Source organism: Hyla sarda, chromosome 3, assembly GCF_029499605.1.
Source record: "Hyla sarda isolate aHylSar1 chromosome 3, aHylSar1.hap1, whole genome shotgun sequence".
NCBI lineage: Eukaryota > Metazoa > Chordata > Amphibia > Anura > Hylidae > Hyla > Hyla sarda.
The window spans coordinates 102,722,599-102,742,400 of NC_079191.1; the positions used below are offsets into that span (position 1 = coordinate 102,722,599).

The 19,802-nt window shown below is 43.0% G+C and overlaps 1 protein-coding gene across 1 annotated transcript in view; it reads right to left on the reverse strand.

The window, feature by feature from the left end:
• Positions 1-13,850, reverse strand: part of PCOLCE2 (procollagen C-endopeptidase enhancer 2) — a 75,111-nt gene extending 61,261 nt beyond the window's left edge. The window contains exon 1 of the mRNA XM_056564807.1: positions 13,644-13,850. Within this exon, the coding sequence (XP_056420782.1) occupies positions 13,644-13,726 (83 nt within the window). The 5' untranslated portion in view covers positions 13,727-13,850. The remainder of the gene's footprint in view (positions 1-13,643) is intronic.
• Positions 13,851-19,802: the final 5,952 nt, after the last annotated feature.

The window sequence follows — 19,802 nt, forward strand, 5'->3', positions numbered from 1 at the left end:
TGCAGAAGTAAACGGTAGAATTTTTTAAAAATGACAGCCAATAAATCTGTTGTATTTGTAAAAGTATATGCAACACAATTACAAAACAGGTGTGATGGTGTTTATAGCATGGGTATCTCCCACAATAAATTGGAATTTGCCATTGCTTCACAATCTTCATATGAAGTAAATGTGTAAAGTTTTTCTATAAAAAAAAATTGTCAATTTGCTATATATTTGTTATATTATTGGAGAAGGGACATTTTGGTTGCTGGGTCCTCAGGCCAGGATATAATATCCTTGTTTCTCTGCTTACTTTTTCTTTTGAAGTCACAGTATGAGTTGTTTCTGACTGTCCCCTTCTGTAGATGCTAAGCTTTTTCACCCTTGTGTTTTTGTGTTATAGTAAAGGGAAGTCAACTTTAAGGGACATCCATAAAATTAGATACAGATAATACCAACTAAAGTTAAGTTCAGTTCTGCATATAGAAAAACATCAAAATAAAATGATTGCTGGCCAACGTCCATGCATATAAATAAGAATTTATTCTGAAAGCTAGAAGAGCAAAAGAGCCTCCATTCTAATAATACTATGATGCGTGTGGAGAACACATGCTGTATAATAAGATCAAATGAAACTCAGCCCCTTATTAAACTTAGAAAGGAGTCTGATTTTCAGGAAAAACAATAAAACCGCATTAAATTAAAAAGGTTCTTATAACATTAAAGTGGTTAAAAGCTTTCACACATAAGCAGCCAAAGACCCATATACCAGAGAGGCAGCCTAATAGTGTCTATAAGAAGTGTCTATTAGCAGTGTCTATAAGAAGTGTCTATGAGCAGTGCCTATAAGAAGTGTCTATAAGAAGTATCTATAAGAAGTGTCTATGAGCAGTGTCTATCAGTAGTGTCTATGAGCAGTGTCTATAAGAAATGTCTATGAGCAGTGTCTATGAGCAGTGTCTATGAGCAGTGTCTATGAGCAGTGTCTATGAGCAGTGTCTATAAGAAGTGTCTATAAGAAGTGTCTATAAGAAGTGTCTATGAGCAGTGCCTATAAGAAGTGTCTATAAGAAGTGTCTATGAGCAGTGCCTATAAGAAGTGTCTTTGAGCAGTGTCTATGAGCAGTGTCTATAAGAAGTATCTATAAGAAATGTCTAGGAGCAGTATCTATCAGAAGTGTCTAGAAGAAGTGTCTATGAGCAGTGTCTATAAGAAGTGTCTATAAGAAGTATATATAAGCAGTGTCTATGAGCAGTGTCTAGGAGCAGTGTCTATAAGAAGTGTCTATGAGCAGTGTCTATAAGTAGTATCTATGAGCAGTGTCTAGGAGCAGTGTCTATAAGAAGTATATATAAGCAGTGTCTATAAGAAGTGTCTACGAGCAGTGTCTATAAGAAGTGTCTATGAGCAGTGTCTATAAGAAGTGTCTATGAGCAGTGTCTATAAGAAGTGTCTATGAGCAGTGTCTATAAGAAGTGTCTATGAGTAGTGTCTATAAGAAGTGTCTATGAGTAGTGTCTATGAGTAGTGTCTATGAGTAGTGTCTATAAGAAGTGTGTATAAGAAGTGTCTATAAGAAGTGTCTAGGAGCAGTGTCTATAAGAAGTGTCTATAAGAAGTGTCTATGAGCAGTGTCTATAAGAAGTGTCTATGAGCAGTGTCTATAAGAAGTGTCTGAGTAGTGTCTATGAGTAGTGTCTATAAGAAGTGTGTATAAGAAGTGTCTATAAGAAGTGTCTAGGAGCAGTGTCTATACGAAGTGTCTAGGAACAGTGTCTATAAGAAGTGTCTATGAGCAGTGTCTATAAGAAGTGTCTATGAGCAGTGTATATGAGCAGTGTCTATAAGAAGTGTCTATAAGCAGTGTCTACAGTGGGGATCAAACGTTTGGGCACCCCAAGTAAAAATTTGTATTAATGTGCATAAAGAAGCCAAGGAAAGATCGAAAAATCACAAAAAAAGGCATCAAATTACAGATTAGACATTCTTATAATATGTCAACAAAAGTTAGATTTTATTTCCATCATTTACACTTTCAAAATAACAGAAAACAAAAAAATGGCGTCTGCAAAAGTTTGGGCACCCTGCAGAGTTAATATCTTATACTGCCCCCTTTGGCAAGTATCACAGTTTGTAAACGCTTTTTGCAGCCAGCCAAGAGTCTTTCAATTCTTGTTTGAGGTATCTTTGCCCGTTCTTCCTTACAAAAGTCTTCCACTTCTTTGTGATTTATGGGCTGTCTGTCACTGCTCTTTTAAGGTCTATCCATAGATTTTCAATTATGTTGAGGTCAGGAGATTGTGAAGGCCATGGCAAAACCTTCAGTTTACGCCTCTTGATGTAATCCCCCGTGGATTTCGAGGTGTGTTTAGGATAATTATCCATTTGTAGAAGCCATCCTCTCTAACTTCAGCTTTTTGACACATGACATCAAGTTAGCATCCAAAATTTGCTGAAATTTTATTGAATCCATTTTTGCTTCTACTCGTGAGATGTTCCCTGTGCCACTGACTGCAATACATCCCCAAAGCATGATTGATCCACCCCCATGCTTAACAGTTGGATAGAGGTTTTTTTCATTAAATTCTGTTCTCTTTCTTCTCCAAACGTACCTTTGCTCATTCTGGCCAAAAAGTTAAATTTTAACCTCATTGGTCTACAGAACTTGTTTCCAAAATGCATCAGGCTTGTCTATATGTTAATTTACAAAGTTCAAACGCTGATTTTTGTGGTGAGGACATAGAAGAGGTTTTCTTCTGATGACTCTTCCATGAAGACCATATTTGTACAAGTATCTCTTTATAGTGGAATAGTGTACCACAACTCCAGTGTCTGCCAGATCTTTCTGGAGGGATTGTGCAGTCAAACATGGGTTTTAAATTGTTTTTCTCACAATCCTGCTAGCTGTTCTGTCTGATATTTTTCTTGGTCTTCCAGATCGTGCTTTAAATTCCACTGTTCCTGATGAACAGTAGGGACTCATTAGGGATATAGATTGAACTAGATGGACTCTGGTCTTTTTTCAAACTTACGAACTATGTTACTATGTTACTGCCATTTCTTAATTACATTCCGAACAGAGGATATTGACATCTGAAAATATTTTGCTATCTTCTTATAGCCTTCTCCAGCATTGAGCGCGTAAACTATTTTCAGTTTCAGATTTCTAGACAACTGCTTAGAAGAACCCATGGTGCTGATTGTTGGGGCAAGGTCAGATGAGTCTGGGCATTTAAAACCTTTGAGATTGACATCACCTGGTCTTCCCAGATGATGATTGAGAACAATCCATGACACTGGCAGGTCTCAGCTTTGCAAAGGGGGCAGTGCATGCTATAAATTCTGCAGGGTGGCAGAACTTTTGCAGACACCATTATTTTGTTTTCTGTTATTTTGAAAGTGTAAATGATGGAAATAAAATCTAACTTTTGTTGACATATTATAAGAATGTCTAATCTGTAATTTGATGCCTTTTGAAGACTTTAAAATTTTTCCTTGGCTTCTTTATGCACATTAATACAAATTTTAACATGGGGTGCCCAAACATTTGATCCCCACTGTACCACAACTCCAGTGTCTACCAGATCTTTCTGGAGGGATTGTGCAGTCAAACGTGGGTTTTGAATAGTTTTTCTCACGATCCTGTGAGCTGTTCTGTCTGATATTTTTCTTGGTCTTCCAGATCTTGCTTTAACTTCCACTGTTCCGGATGACTGCCATTTCTTAATTACATTCCGAACAGAGGATATTGACATCTGAAAACGTTTTGCTATCTTCTTAAAGCCTTCTCCAGCTTTGTGAGTGTCAACTATTTTCAGTTTCAGATTTCTAGACAACTTATTAGAAGAACCCATGGTGCTGATTGTTGGGGCAAGGTCAGATGAGTCTGGGCATTTAAAACCTTTGAGATTTACATCACCTGGTCTCCCCAGATGATGAATGAGAACAATCGATGACACTAGCAGAGTAAATGATGGAAAAAAAAATCTAACTTTTATTGACATATTATAAGAATGTCCAATATGTAATTTGATGCCTTTTGGAGATTTTTCCATTTTTCCTTGGCCTCTTTATGCACATTATTACAAATTTTTACCTGGGGAGCCCAAACTTTTGATCCCCACTGTATAAGGAGTGTCTATAAGAAGTGTCTATGAGCAGTGTCTATAAGAAATGTCTATAAGAAGTGACTATAAGTGTCTAATACAAGAATTTAGGTGCACTACTGTGGTAGATGTAAACAATGACATTGGCTATCCCTCAACACTGATGTTAAAATTGAGACATTCGCCAGTATATCCTTGTATGAAGGACACACCTGAGCCCGCACACCAACTAAACCTACCGTTGCGTGATAAGCAAAACCAGGGGCCAGTGGGCAATTACGGCAGCATAAGGCTGACTCGCAGCCTCCTCCCAGGTACCCTCCAGTGTGGCTGAGCACAAATACAATGTGAGGAGGGAGGCAGACTACAAGCCCCACTTAAGTTGGCTGATATAGTTGTCGGTCTCACAGGTGCACCTTAATGCTGCCTGGAAGATGTTCAAGACGCATTACGTATGGAGTTTACACACCTCCAAGTATAAAGTTTAAACAACAACAAAGACGTGGTCTCAAATGGCTGGAGGTGCTCAACCCCAAATGCAGTTGTGCATTTATACTGGGGGAGCAGATCCTGCCCTTGTGGTCTGTTGCTAAGGGCAATCCCCCACATAAAAATGCATACAGTGGAGGATGCTCACAGCAGACCACAAGTGCCACAATAAGATCCTACACCAGATAGACATGTGGATGTGTATGTTTACATCTACCACAGTAGTGCACCTAAATTCTTGTATTATTCTAATTGTTACACATCCACACCGTTTATCTGGTGTAGGATGCCCTTGTGGCAATTGTAGTCTGCTGCAGGCATCCTCCATTGTATGCATTTTTATGCTGGGGATCGCCCCTAGCAACGGACTACAAGGGCAGGATCTGCTCCCCTAGTATAAATGCACAACTGCATTTGGGGTTGAGCACCTCCAGCCATTTGAGACCACGTCTTTGTTGTTGTTTAAACTTTATACTTGGAGGTGTGTAAACTCCATATGTAATGCACCTTTAACATCTTCCAGGCAGCATTAAGGTCCACCTGTGAGGCCGGCAACTATATCAGCCAACTTAGGTGGGGCTTTTATTCTGCCTCCCTCCTCCCATTGTATGTGTGCTCAGCCACACTGGAGGGTATCTGGGAGGAGGCTGTGAGTCGGCCTAATGCTGCCGTAATTGCCCACTGGCCCCTGGTTTTGCTTATTACGCACAGGTAGGTTAAGTGTTAGGTCCCGTGCAACATGAGAAACCTTGGCGTTGGTGTGCGGGATCAGATATGTCCTTCATACAGGGATATACTGGTTAATGTCTCAATTTTAACATCAGTGTTGAGGGATAGCCAATGTCATTGTTCGCATCTCTCACAGTAGTGCACCTAAATTCCTCTATTATTCTTATTGTTACACATCCACACCGTTTATTTAGTGTAGGATTCTATTGTGGCACTTGTAGTCTGCTGCAGGCATCCTCCGTTGTATGCATTTGTATGCTGGGGATCGCCCCTAGCAACAGACCACAAGGGCAGGATCTGCTCCCCCAGTATAAATGCACAACTGCATTTGGGGTGAGCACCTCCAGCCATTTGAGACCACGTCTTTGTTGTTGTTTAAACTATAAGAAGTGTCTATAAGAAGTGTCTATAAGAAGTGTCTATGAGCAGTGTCTATGAGCAGTGTCTATGAGCAGTGTCTATGAGCAGTGTCTATAAGAATTGTTTATGATCAGTGTCTATAAAAAGTGTCTATGAGCAGTTTCTATAAGAAGTGTCTATGAGCAGTATCTATAAGTGTCTATAAGAAGTGTCTATAAGAAGTGTCTATGAGCAGTGTCTAGGAGCAGTGTCTATAAGAAGTGTCTATGAGCAGTGTCTAGGAGCAGTGTCTATGAGAAGTGTCTATAAGAAGTGTCTATGAGCAGTATCTATAAGCAATATCTATGAACTGTGTCTATGAGCAGTGTCTATAAGAAGTGTCTATAAGAAGTGTCTATGAGCAGTGCCTATAAGAAGTGTCTATAAGAAGTGTCTATAAGAAGTGTCTAAGAAGTGTCTATGAGCAGTGTCTATAAGAAGTGTCTATGAGCAGTGTCTATAAGAAGTATCCATGAGCAGTGTCTATAAGAAGTGCCTATAAGAAGTGTCTATATGCAGTGTCTATAAGCAGCGTCTATAAGCAGTGCCTGCTGGTTATACTAGTCTGTAGTCCATTCCTAATAGTCTTTGACAGAGTGCAATTTTATGTTTAGTACACAGCTTGTTTGTGCTGCAGCACTGTTGTGTAATGCTGGTGTTGTGCAAAAATACGTTTTTTTTAAGTTAAGCGTGCTGCACCACATTTGTCTGCCCTCATAAGTGCATACCACATACGTACATCTAAGTAGTGTACTATTTTGTACCTGTTAATCTGTCAAGGGCCTAGATACTGTGAAAGTCCAGGCAAAAGTAATCACCGGCTGGTGTTTTACTAAAATGTGTTTTTTTAAGCGTACTGTACCACATTTTTCTGCCCTCATAAGTGCATACCACATACGTACATCTAAGTAGTGTACTATTTTAAACATGTTAATCTGTTAAGGGCCTAGATACTGAGAAAGTCCAGGCAAAGGTACTCCCCGGCTGGTGTTTTTACTCGGATACTTTTTAAAGTGTACTGTAGAGCATTTTTCTGCCCTCATAAGTGCATAACACATACTTACATCTAAGTAGTGTACTATTTTGTACCTGGTAATCTGTCAAGGGCCTACATACTGTTAAAGGACAGCCAAAAGTAATCCCCGGCTGGTGTTTTACTCCAAAAGTTTTATTAAGCGTACTGTAGCACAGTTTTCTGCCCTCATAAGTGCATACCACATACATACATCTAAGTAGTGTACTATTTTAAACCTGTTAATCTGTCAAGGGCCTAGATACTGTAAAGGCCAGGCCAAAGTAATCACCAGCTGGTGTTTTTACTCAGATACTTTTTTAAGTGTACTGTAGCGCATTTTTCTGCCCTCATAAGTGCATACCACATACGTACATCTAAGTAGTGTACTATTTTGTACCTGTTAATCTGTCATGGGCCTACATACTGTGAAAGAACAGCCAAAAGTAATCACCGGCTGGTGTTTTATTAAAGTACTTTTTTTTAAGCGTACTGTAGTGCATTTTTCTGCCCTCATAAGTGCATACCACATACGTACATCTAAGTAGTGTACTATTCTGTGCCTGTTAATCTGTCAAGGGCCTACATACTGTGAAAGGACAGCCAAAAGTAATCACCAGCTTGTGTTTTACTAAAATATTTTTTGAAGCATACTGTAGCGCATTTTTTGTCCTGTCTCGACCAGCAACCCATCTGCCGTCATTAATTGGTTAACACGGTCATCCACTTCATCACAAGTGACATCTGATACCCCCAGCCAACAGTCGATGGGTTCCTCAGACACAACCCTCAGTTGGCATGGCCCAGGAGCAGTCCCTGTCCTCCCATTGCCTCTGTCCTATGCTGTTCCCTCCCTTACAGAAGTATCTTATGCTGTGGGTTCAGCTCCACTATTCACTGAGGACAATCTAATAGAGGACAGTCAGCAGCTACTGCCCAGCCAACAAATGGAGGAGATATTCGCCGCTTCCTCCACTAGACAGGCAAGTAATGATGAGGAGAATGACGTAGGAGGCGGTGTTGCCAGGGTCCTGAAGCAGACACTGTTGAGGAACCTGAGGAGGACATCAGTGACGTGCAGACAATTGTTGATGACGATTAAGCTGATGGCAATTGGGAGCCGGGTGCAGAAGGGGCTTCATCATCATCAGGAGAAGAGAGTTGCAGGTTGCCCATGAGGCAGCAGCTGAGACAGCAAGGTGGTAGCATGGTTGGCAGTCAGCATAGTGGCAGAAGTGGAAATTCTGGAGCCAAACGTGCCAGATAGAGACCACCTGCTTCGCGGCAGCCTACCTTCCCAGGATGTAGTGGAACAGGGGTTTCTGGAGACGGCGGCAGTAGCAGTCAATTAATGCAGACTTTTGGTGGGAAGATCAGCTACTCGGCGGTGTGGCAGTTATTCATCAAGCATCCGGAGGAGGTTCACATAGCCACATGCAATATATGTCGGCAGAAGGTGAAGCGGGGCCTGGGTCCCAATGTTGGCACCACGGCCCTGTGTAAACATATGCTTCGCCACCATAAAGCGGCCTGGGAGAAACATAGCTACGATGTAGTGGTCCAGCGAGCTGCATCATCCAGTGGCACACCGCTCCCTCTTTCAGCAAGCCAAGGCTCCACCACCTCAGCCAAAGAGAGCTGTGTGTCAAACCCTCCTTCTGTAGCTCCAGATGCTCCTGCTCCTCATACTTTTAGTCAGCCATTCCGCCAACAATCCATCGACGAAGCCATGTCCAAGAGACAACAGTATGCGCCCACTCATCCAATGGTGCAGAAGCTGAATGTGCTCCTGTCAAAGTTGCTGGTAGTGTTGAGCGGCATAGGCCATATTCGAATTTGCGATATTTAGTGAATATATGGACGAATATTCGTCATATATTCGCTAAATTAGCATATTCGTAATATTCACGTTTTATTTTCGCATATGCGAAACTTCGCATATGCGAAAATTAGCATATGCGAAAATAAGCATATGCAAATCCGCACGCCAGTCTCACACAGTAGTATTAGAGCCTTCTTTACACCACACAAGCTGGAAGCAGAGAGGGGTGATCACTGTGATGTGTACTGTGAAGTGAAAAAAAAAAAAAAACAATATTCGTAATTACGAATATATAGTGCTTTATTCGCGAATATTCGCATATTCGAATATTTGCATTGCGAATATTCGCGAGCAACACTAGTTGCTGGTGTTGCAGTCCCTCCCTTTTCAAGTGGTGGACTCTGCACCTTTCAGAGAACTTATGGCTTGTAACGAGCCGAGGTGGAGAGTGTCAAGCCGTCATTTCTTTGCGAAGAAGGCAGTACCAGCCCTGCACAATTTTGTGGAAGAGAAGGTGGGCCAGTCCTTGAGCCTGTCGGTGTGTACCAAAGTGCATGGCAGTGCCAACGTCTGGAGCTGTGACTATGGTCAGGGACAATACTTGTCCTTTACGGCTCACTGGGTGAATGTGGTTCCTGCACAGCCACAACACAAACTCGGACAGGTCACGCCGCTTCCTCCTCTACACTCTCAGGCTGTTGGTCCTGTCACAGTGTGCGACTCCACCTCTTCATAATCCACCATGTCCTCAGCCTCCACTGCCTAGACAAGTCTCAGTGGCCCTTCAGCATACCATGTGTGCAGGGCACGCGGTGTCACGCTGTTCTTCACATGGTTTTGCCACACAGAGGAGGAACTGCTAAAAGTCATTTGTAAAGAAATTGGAGCATGGCTTACTCCACGAAAACTGGAAATGGGAACCATGGTGACTGACCACGGGAAGAACATCTAGCATGCGCTGCGACTGGGAAGGCTGAAACATGCACCCTACATGGCACACGTGTTCTGTCTGGTTGTGAAGCAGTTCCTGAAGTGTTCCCCCCATTTGCAAGACATCCTAACAATGGGAAGGAAACTTTGCATGCACTTCAGCCATTCGTACACCGCAAAGCACACCCTCCTTGAGCGGCAGCGGCAGAACAGTATCCCCCCAACATAGTCTGATTTGTGACGTTGCCACATGTTGGAATTCCACCCTCCATATGTTGAACCGACTGTACAAACAGCGAAATGCCATCACCGATTTCTTGATGATCCAAGCGGCTAGGGGGACTCCCCTGTGTAACTTCAATGTGAACCAGTGGCAGCTCATACGTGACACCTGCCATTTGCTCAGGCCCTTTAAGGAAGCCACATAAGTCGCCAAGGTTACAGGATGAACAACGTCATTCCACTGCTTCATTTCTTACAACACATGTTGGAAACGATTGCTGGTCAGGGCACTGGAGACGTGGCGCCTACATCTCACGGCCGAGGAGGAGGAGCAGTAGCAGCCAGAGGAGCTAGGGGGTTATGAGGAAGGCGAGACAGAGGACCCAGACACACCGTGGCAGCATGCAGTGGAGATGGAGGCAGGGAGTCCCTCCGAGTCCCTTGCACAAATGGCATGCTGCATGCTCACTTGCTTGCGTAGTGACAGCCGAATTGTCACCATTCGGCAGCGGGATGACTTCTTGATCTCCACCTTATTGGCTCTCGCTACCGCCACAAAATAGGGGCCTTTTTTACACCCACTGAGAGGGAGGACAAAGTGACCTACCACAGAGGCATGCTATGTAGTCAGTTGCCCAATGCATATCGGCGCCATCGTCCATCCTCTCGCAGGTCTGAATTGGGAGGGCCCCTGTGCTCACCTTCCACTGCCATGGCTGCTGGGGAGGGGTGGGGTGGCAGAAGCAGTACCAGCCCCATCAGCCACAGCCTGAGTCTACAGTTGCTGATGAGTAGCTTTCTTCACCCGCATAGTGAAGCAACTCATCGGCAGCAGGTACACCTGGAGAAGGACCTGAACTAACAGGTGGTGGCATACCTTGACATGCCCATGCCAACACACCTTGAAGATCCGCTGGACTTCTGGGCAGCCAAACTTGATTTGTGGCCGCAACTAGCAGAGTTTGCCCTGTAAAAGCTGTCCTGCCCGGCCAGTAGTGTGCCATCAGAGCGGGTGTTTAGTGCGGTGGGGCCATAGTCACCCCAAGGAGAACTCGTCTGTCCATGAAAAATGTGGAGAGACTGACCTTTGTGAAGATGAATCAGGCATGAATCAGCCAGGATTTCAACCCACTAATGTCTGATGCATCAGAGTAGATTGACCATGGTGCCACACCAACATTCACAAATATGGATAGTGCCAAATAGATTTAAGGCGCTGCTCCCCAGTTAGAAACATTACTCCGCATCAGACCTTTTTTCCCACACCTTCGTCACCGGGTACTGGTATTGCCACCCACTTCACCACTCTGTCACTGGGTCACTTTCAGGGCTCCTGATGCTGCTGCCACCTCCAGGCTGTCTAATTCAGTCACTATATGGTCTCCTCATGCTTCAGACAACTCCAGGCTGTGCCATTCAGCAACTATATGGTCTCTTCAAGCTGCCACAAACTCCATGCTATGCCATTCAGCCACTATATGGTCTCCTCATGCTTCAGCCACCTCCAGGCTGTGCCATTCAGACACTATATGGTCTCCTCATGCTTTAGCCACCTCCAGGCTGTGCCATTCAGGCACTATATGGTCTCCTCATGCTGCCAACACCACCTCGCTGTGTCATTCAGCCACTATATGGTCTCCGCATGCTGCCAACACCTCCACACTGTGTCATTCAGCCTTTATATGGTCTTCTCATACTGATGTCTCCTCCAGGCTCTGTCATTGTGCCGCTCAGCAGCAGTGATTGTAAAAGTGATGCCTGTAATCTGCATGTCATACTGAATAACAGTATTATTTCACCATTCTGTAGGCCAAAAATAGCTGTTTCAAATATAGATTTGCCGCAAATAAAATCGCATCAAACCAAATTTTTGGGGAAAATTCGGCGAATCAGCTGAATCGAATTTTTCAAAAGTTCGCTCATCTCTAGAAGTGTCTATAAGCAGGGTGAAATTACCCATGATAAACCATTTCTAATCATTTCAAGAAACTGGAGAGTGCAAAGGTTCTACCCACAGGGAGAGTTAAGGGAGTGCAGCACAGTGACCAATGACAGTGGGTCCAGTGTAAGGCACACCACTATTACAAATGGAAGTAGTCATTTGTGCAATCTTCTGCAAATCATGGTGCCAGCAGTGAGATATTTGCAGAGCAGGATGCCTTCCACATGGAAGAATGATTTATGGATCAAGAAAAGTGGCAGCAGATACTTAAAGCAGAGGGATATCTTTGGAGTGTTTGAAGATGCAACAGGATGTAAACATACTAGGCTGAACTACAGGAATACATGAGAGGAGCAAACAATATATACAAGTATACAACAAAGCAACACAACCCAACCACATATCATGGTCAAAAGGGGTGCAAGTGAAATATATAGATATATACAGTAGATAGATAGATGTGAATGAATGAAAATAATATGATATATATAGATATTAAATAGATAGATAGTTATTAAATAGATAGATATTAGATAGATATTAAATAGATAGATATGAGTTAGATATATATTAGATAGTTAGGTAGATATATTAGATAGATAGATAGGTAGAGATATTAGATAGATAGATAGATAGGTAGAGATATTAGATAGATAGATAGATAGAGATATTAGATAGATAGAGTCCTGATATGAGCAGCACATAGAGTATAAAGTCTAGCCAGATATGGGGTGCGCGCATGCTGGAGCCTAGGTACACTGGTTCCTTCATCCAAATAGCAAAATAGATGCAGCACACCACAGTAGTAGAATTAAACATGGGTAGTTTATTCCATGATGTATCACACACAACATTTCACCAGCCTCACGCTGAAAGCCAAAGAAAGCCAGCGTGAGGATGGTGAAACGTTGTTTGTGATACATCATGTATTAAACTACCCGCGTTCAATTCTACTACTGCGGTGTGCTGCATCTATTTTGCTATTTAGATAAATAGATAGATAGAAAGATAGATATGAATGAATGAATGTGCTATGATATAGATAGATAATATTAGATAGATAGATATGAATGAATATGATATGATATAGATAGATAATATTAGATAGATAGATAGAGATGAATGAATATGATATGATATAGATAGATAATATTAGATAGATAGATAGATAGATAGAGATGAATGAATATGATATGATCTAGATAGATAATATCAGATAGATAGATAGATAGATATGAATGAATATTATATGATATAGATAGATAATATTAGATAGATAGAGATGAATGAATATGATATGATATAGATAGATAATATCAGATAGATAGATAGATAGATAGATATGAATGAATATTATATGATATAGATAGATAATATTAGATAGATAGAGATGAATGAATATGATATGATATAGATAGATAATATCAGATAGATAGATAGATAGATATGATATAGATAGATAGATAGATAGATAGGACTACATAATTTGTGCACCATGATCCCTCACAATTTACCATATTACAATCAATGTACTCATGGCTGTAATAAAATCATAGGGAACACATCCTGATATCATAATAAGTTCTGGAAAACAACACTTTAAGACTGTCACATTAGACAAACTCAGACAAGGTAATGGCACTTACCATGATGATATACCACTGACTACAATGCCTAAGTAATAGTGTGCTCAATAATTTACAGATTCCATAACGCTAACAATTGAATGGAACATGTATATATTTATTTACTGATAGCTCTCATTATTTCTATAGCACCATCATAAGCCGCAGAGTTGTACATAGAAATGTTCAATTCACATTGAAAGCGTACGTTAAATTATGATAATTCCTAACAGTATTATGTGCACAAAAACAGAACATCAACAGTTAACATGAAGAAGGTAGGTAGCACAATACAGCAGATAGCCAAGTGGTGAATGGCAGAAGAGGGCATGGTGTGAGGTGTAGTAATAATATTAATTCCCCAATAGCATTCTCTCTCCTTACCTCTCATTGGGCTGATGCTGCTGGGCAGAGCTCTGGGCAGCCAGGATCAGGGAGGTGAGCAGCACTCTCAGTCCGGTGCTCATGACTGTCACACTAGTCAGACTAAAGGAAGGTGTATGTGCTGGAGCTCTAGGGGCTTTATAGGGAGGATCGCCCTATAGTCTGAGTCTCCACTCATTTCCCTCTGGGAGGTTCCCTGGCATAGACATGCTCCTGATGAATATCCCATTTGTTCCTGTAGTCCTGAGGAGGAGGGGATCTAGTTCTCCCTAAAATCTGATCCTCCCCTCTCCTCCCCTTTGGCTTCATTTGGAAAGGCTACCATTAACCCTTTCACATCTGCCATTGCATAGGCATAATATTATTATTGTCTCAACAATTGTGCTTGAGAATGTATATGTTTTGTCTAGTAACACACTGACAGTAACAAAAGTAACATGTCAGATACCCTGGGATAGCAGTCAGAGGTTGTGGGTTTTCAGTTCTCTATTAACTACGGAAGATGTCATAAAGAATGGCCATATACATATCAATGCATTGCGATAGGAGATTATTGGACAGTGATCCCTCAACTTACAATGGCCTCAACATACAATAGTTTCAACATACAATGAATGGTCTTTTCTGGACCATTGTAACTTGAAACCAGACTCAACATACAATGCTATGGAATCTGCGAAACATGTCAATGGCTGGAAGAACCGACCAATCAGAATGGATATTTCACTGGTAAAACCCGTTTATCCCTAAAGTGCATGCACTGACTAGTGTCTGGTAGCGCCCCCTACAGTACAGGGAGGTATTACATGTTCTGTACTCTTTACCTGTACCAGGGTGAGCTTCTCCTTTGGGCATCAGGTGAGGGCGGTTCCATTTTCCTTTTTTTTAGGACATTGCGTGTTACAGGACACAGAAGAAGCTTCTGTCCTCTACATAGACCAATGTTTCCCAAAGAGGTTGCCTCCAGCTGTTGCAAAACTACAACTCCCAGCATGCCCGGACAGCCTTTGGCTGTCCGGGCATGCTGGGAGTTGTAGTTTTGCAACAGCTGGAGACGCCCTGGTTGGAAAACACTGAAATAGACAGTGATTTACACGTCCCAGCAGATCTTTATTACTTTTATATGTAAGGATTTCCTTTATCTATATTAGTTATCTACTTATTTGTCTTTAATCCTCACTTTTTCCTATTTTTCGATGACATTTTGGTGGCTTCAGAACCAATTACCAGGTTTCCACAGAGTTATGGTCTCAACATACGATGGTTTCAACATACAATGGTCATCCTGGAGCCGATTAATATTGTAATTCGAGGGACCACTGTATTATTATATCCATGGCTGTAAGATACACGACACAAATACGTTCACCAAAAAAAAAAAAAAAAAAAATTTTTCAATATTTGATTAAATATTTTGGCATCATATTCAGTGATGATCAATATTATTGAAATATCATATGAATAATGTCTTTTCTCTCCAGCCGAAGCAGCTAATCTTGTTCTCCTTTATCAACTAAAATCCCAAGTTTTGATTTAGAAGTAATGCAAAACATTTATGGAATGCCAGAGTTTTATGTTGCAATGTGTAGTCAAAATTGTATCAGGGTTCAATTCTGGGAGCATAGATTCATTCTCGCGTAAGATCCCCATAGAGCTCATTTAGTATTCACAAGGGTTCTTCCTCTTTTGGCACTTGGTGATGTTTGGTCTCATTTGCAACATCACTACAAGCACAGCTAAGTCAACATTTAACTAACAATCGGACTTTGACAGGTTTATTAACACTGTTTGTCAAACTCTGGGGAGGGTGCACGCTCAGTTATATACTAAGGCATTCGTTTTTGTAGAGGAATTTGCCAATTATATTGTGATGAAATGCTCCTGCTACAGAACTGATTCCATCTAACAAGCTTGAGGTGACGTGTACCTTGTCACATGGGGCAGACTATGGCCATAAATGCATGTGCATAGCCACCGACAATACTTAAGGGGTTATCCGGGGATCTAAAAAAAAGAAAAAGTACTCCACATGATGTGGAATGTGCTTACATAGTCCCCCCTGGCTTGTTTCTGGCGCCATTCCCTGCTCCCTGATGCGCTGTCCTCCTCTGCCCACTGCTCCATTTTCTATCTCATCCTTCCTGTTGCACATCCTATAAAAAACTACATTTCCCAGCAGTCCTCACTGCAGAGACCATTAGAAAGGGGCAGTGGCTTGATGAGCTATGAGAGATAGAGGGACGACTTGGTTGGATAATGCTAGTAAAGGGGGCATGGCTTGTATGTATGATGCCAGAAAGGGGGCAAGGCAAGGACACAAAGTACAAGTACAAAGTGTCACATGATCTCTGTCTCAGTTAGGAGGGGGGAGAGGGGAGAGAGGAGACAGAGTGGACCAACTATGAGAGGTTTTTCTTCACTTATGGCAGTCACAGCATATTTCAACAGGGAAAACAGCCCCGTACAGGTAATAAGTGCATAATACAATACAGTTTATTTGGCCATGAGGGGACATAATGGCCCTCATTTACTAAGAGTGGAGTGTAGGTTTCTTTGTGGGTTTTATTTCCCTACAATTTATTTTCCACAGTATTTACTAAGGTTTCCCTACATTTTCCACTTTCCCTATACTTTGCTTTTTTTTACACATGCTCTGATCTGTCTGGTTTTCCTCAGCTGAAATCTACCACATTTTATATGGAAACCTTAGTAAATATGTTAGGTTTTTGTGAAAATGTCAGGAACACGCCCCTTTTCGGGAGACCACGCCCCCTTTCCCCAGCGGCAACATCCCTTTTTCGGATTTTCTCAGCAAAATGGAAAGTTTAGCTGTTTTTTTTTCAATTCTGGCGCAAATTCTGGTGCAGACAGAATTTCTGGCTCAATGCGACAGAATCTGGCGCAATGGGACAGAATCTGGCGCAATGGGACAGAATCTGGCGCACAACCCGACAAAACATGTCTGGTTTGCAATAGTAAATGAGGGCCACTATGAATAATTTTTGCTATCCGGAGTACCCCTTTAAGAAACATAAAAGGTGTTTTCCCACTATTAGCAATTACCGCCTATCCACAGGATAAGAGATAAAACTGTCATTGTTTTGTGTCCAACTACTCAAACCCCCAGTGATCTCAAGCATGGAGGATCCCACGTACATTGTGAATGGAGCAGTAGTGAGTTTGCGTGAACACTCGACTGTTTATTGCCTTGACAGTCCAATAGACTGTTATAGAACATGCTCAGTATATGTATATGTTTCTGGGGCTGCAGGGAAAATAACCAGAGACATACTTACCCTACTTACTGGACACTTTTCTGAGTGTCCAGCCCCTGCTGCGGTCCTCTTCTTTGTAGTTCCTCTGACTTGTTGTTCAGGCAGGAACTGTCCGCCCAGTGTAGTGATTGGCTAGGCAAGCAGTACTTGCCCACATGATATGTCCCAGGAACTACAAAGAGGAGGACCATGGAAGGCACTGGATGCCTGGGAAACCAGCAACCTTTGGGGTGCGGGTTGTGTAAGGCCATGTTTACATGATGAAATTTCCAAGCAGAATTCCATGGAAATATTCTGCTCAGAAATTCTGCTGAGTGCCATTGATGCACAAGGCGGAATATCTGCAGCAGAAACATCTGTCACAAGAATCCTGATTTCGGCGTCCACGGAAACAATGAACATGTGGAAATGCATTGGCGTCTATGGAGCAGGTGCATTTTCGAGTGGAGCATGCAGATTTGCAGAATGTCCACCTGTGTTTTCCGGGCGGACATTCTGCAAACTTTTCGGCGTGTGAAAATAGCCTTACTCTTTCCATAGAAAGCTCTGTCATTTACAGTCTGAAAATCAATTGATGCACTTAATTATCTCTTTTTGTCATTAACCAGCCTAGCGGTATTCCCGAGTGTGACTCGGGGTTAATTTTCGCTGCTAGAAGCGGTAACCCCGAGTCACGCTCGGGGTAGAATTGCAGAGTTGCTGTGCGGGCTGCACAGTATATCGCAAAAGCAATCAAATCGCGATTTTTGCTTTTTGCGATGTAGTGATGCAGCCCACGGGAAAACAGGAAAACATGTGATTATCTGCTCGGGTCGGCTCCCGTTGCGGGGGCCGGCCAGAGCAGGTAAAGACATATACTAAAAGTCAGTGTTTCTCAACCAGGGGGCCTCCAGATGTTGCAAAACTACAACTCTCAGCATGCCCGGACAGCCAAAGGCTGTCCGGGCATGCTGGGAGCAGTAGTTTCACAACAGCTGGAGGCCCCCTGGTACAAAACCCTGAACTAAGTGTAAAAGTAAGAAGGAAGAAAATAAAAAAACCTTTTGCTCACCTAGTCCCGGTCCCTGAAGATGTCGTTCCCCTCCGTGCGCTCTGTTCACTGCTCTATTCATCTTACAGGACCTTTCACTTTTCAGCCAATCACAGGCCGCAGTGGTGTAAAGCCTGTGATTGGCTGAAGGGGAAAGGGCTTGTTCTGCAGCAAATACACTAGGTTTGAAATCTGCCGGCAAACCCAGTGTATCCTGCTGCAGAACAAGGTGACAAGGTGACAAGGGGGGAATGTGACACAGGGGAGAATGTAACAAGGGGGGGGGGGAATGTGACAAGGGGGGGGGGGGGGAATGTGACATAGGGGGGAATGTGACAGAGGGGAGAATGTGACAAGGGGGGGGGATGTGACAGGGGGGAGGAATGTGACAAAGGGGGGATGTGACAGGGGGGGAGTGGAATGTAACATGGAGGGGGGGAGAAGGTAACAAGGGGGGAATGTGACAGGGGGGATTAATGTGACGGGGGGGGGAGAGTGTAACAAGGGGGGAAAATGTGACAGGGGGGATGAATGTGACAGGGGGGGGGGGGAGAATGCAACAAGGGGGGGGAATGTGACAGGGGGGGAATGTGATATGGGGGGGGGAAATGTGACAAGGGAGGGGGAATGTGACGGGGGGAGATGTGGAATTTCAATGCAAAAAATTGTACCGCTTTTGGTACAAATTTCCAGACGGAATCGTACCGCTAGGGAGGTTAAAATAAATGAGAAAATTGTTTGATAATTTTAGGAAATAGTAAATTCAGTATTCGATTCGATCTGGGTGGTCGTTGATCGTTTTTCCAAAATGGCTCACTTCATTCTGCTTCCAGGCCTTCCTTCTGCGCCACAGTTGGCGAAGCAATTTTTTCTGCACATTTTTCGTCTTCACGAGCTTCCCACGCATATCGTCTCGGTTAGAGGCGTTCAATTTGTGTCAAAATTTTGGAGAGCTCTCTGTAATCAATTAAAGATCAAATTAAATTTCTCGTCCTCCTATCACCCCCAATCCAATGGACAAGTAGAAAGAGTAAACCAGATTCTTGGTGACTACTTGCGACATTTTGTCTCCTCCCGCCAAGATGATTGAGTCGACCTTCTGCCCTGGGCTGAATTCTCGTACAATTTCTAAAATTCTGAATCCTCCGCCAAATCCCCATTGTTTGTGGTGTACGGCCGTCACCCTCTGCCCCCCCTCCCCATTCCCACTTCTTCTGGAGTTCCTGCCGTAGATGAAGTAACCCGGGACTTCTCCGTTATCTGGAAGGAGACTCAAAAGTCGCTCCTACTCGCCTCGTCTCGTATGAAGAGACATACAAATAAAAAGAGAAGAACTCCCCCTGTCTTCACTCCTGGTGACAAAGTGTGGCTCTCTGCCAAATATATCCGGTTTTGTGTTCCTAGCTACAAGCTCGGTCCACGTTACCTTGGACCATTTAAAGTCAAAAAATCAAATCAACTCTGTCTGCTACAAGCTTCATCTTCCTCCTTCTCTTCGTATTCCTAACTCCTTTCATGTTTCCCTTCTCAAACCTCTTGTTCTTAACCGCTTTTCCCCCAAGGTCACCGTTCCTGCTCCTGTCTCTGGCTCCTCTGATGTCTTCGCAGTAAAAGAAATCCTCGCCTCCAAGTTTGTCAGAGGTAAAAAAAAATTCTTGTTGACTGGGAGAATTGTGGCCCCGAAGAGAGGTCTTGGGAACCCGAGGACAATATCCTCGACAAGGAGCTCATCCGTAAGTTCCTGGGCTCCAAAAAGAGGGGGAGACCAAAGGGGGGGGGGTACTGTTACGTCAAGCGCTCCGGGTCCCTGCTCCTCCCCGGAGCGCTCGCGGCGTTCTCCTCTCTGCAGCGCCC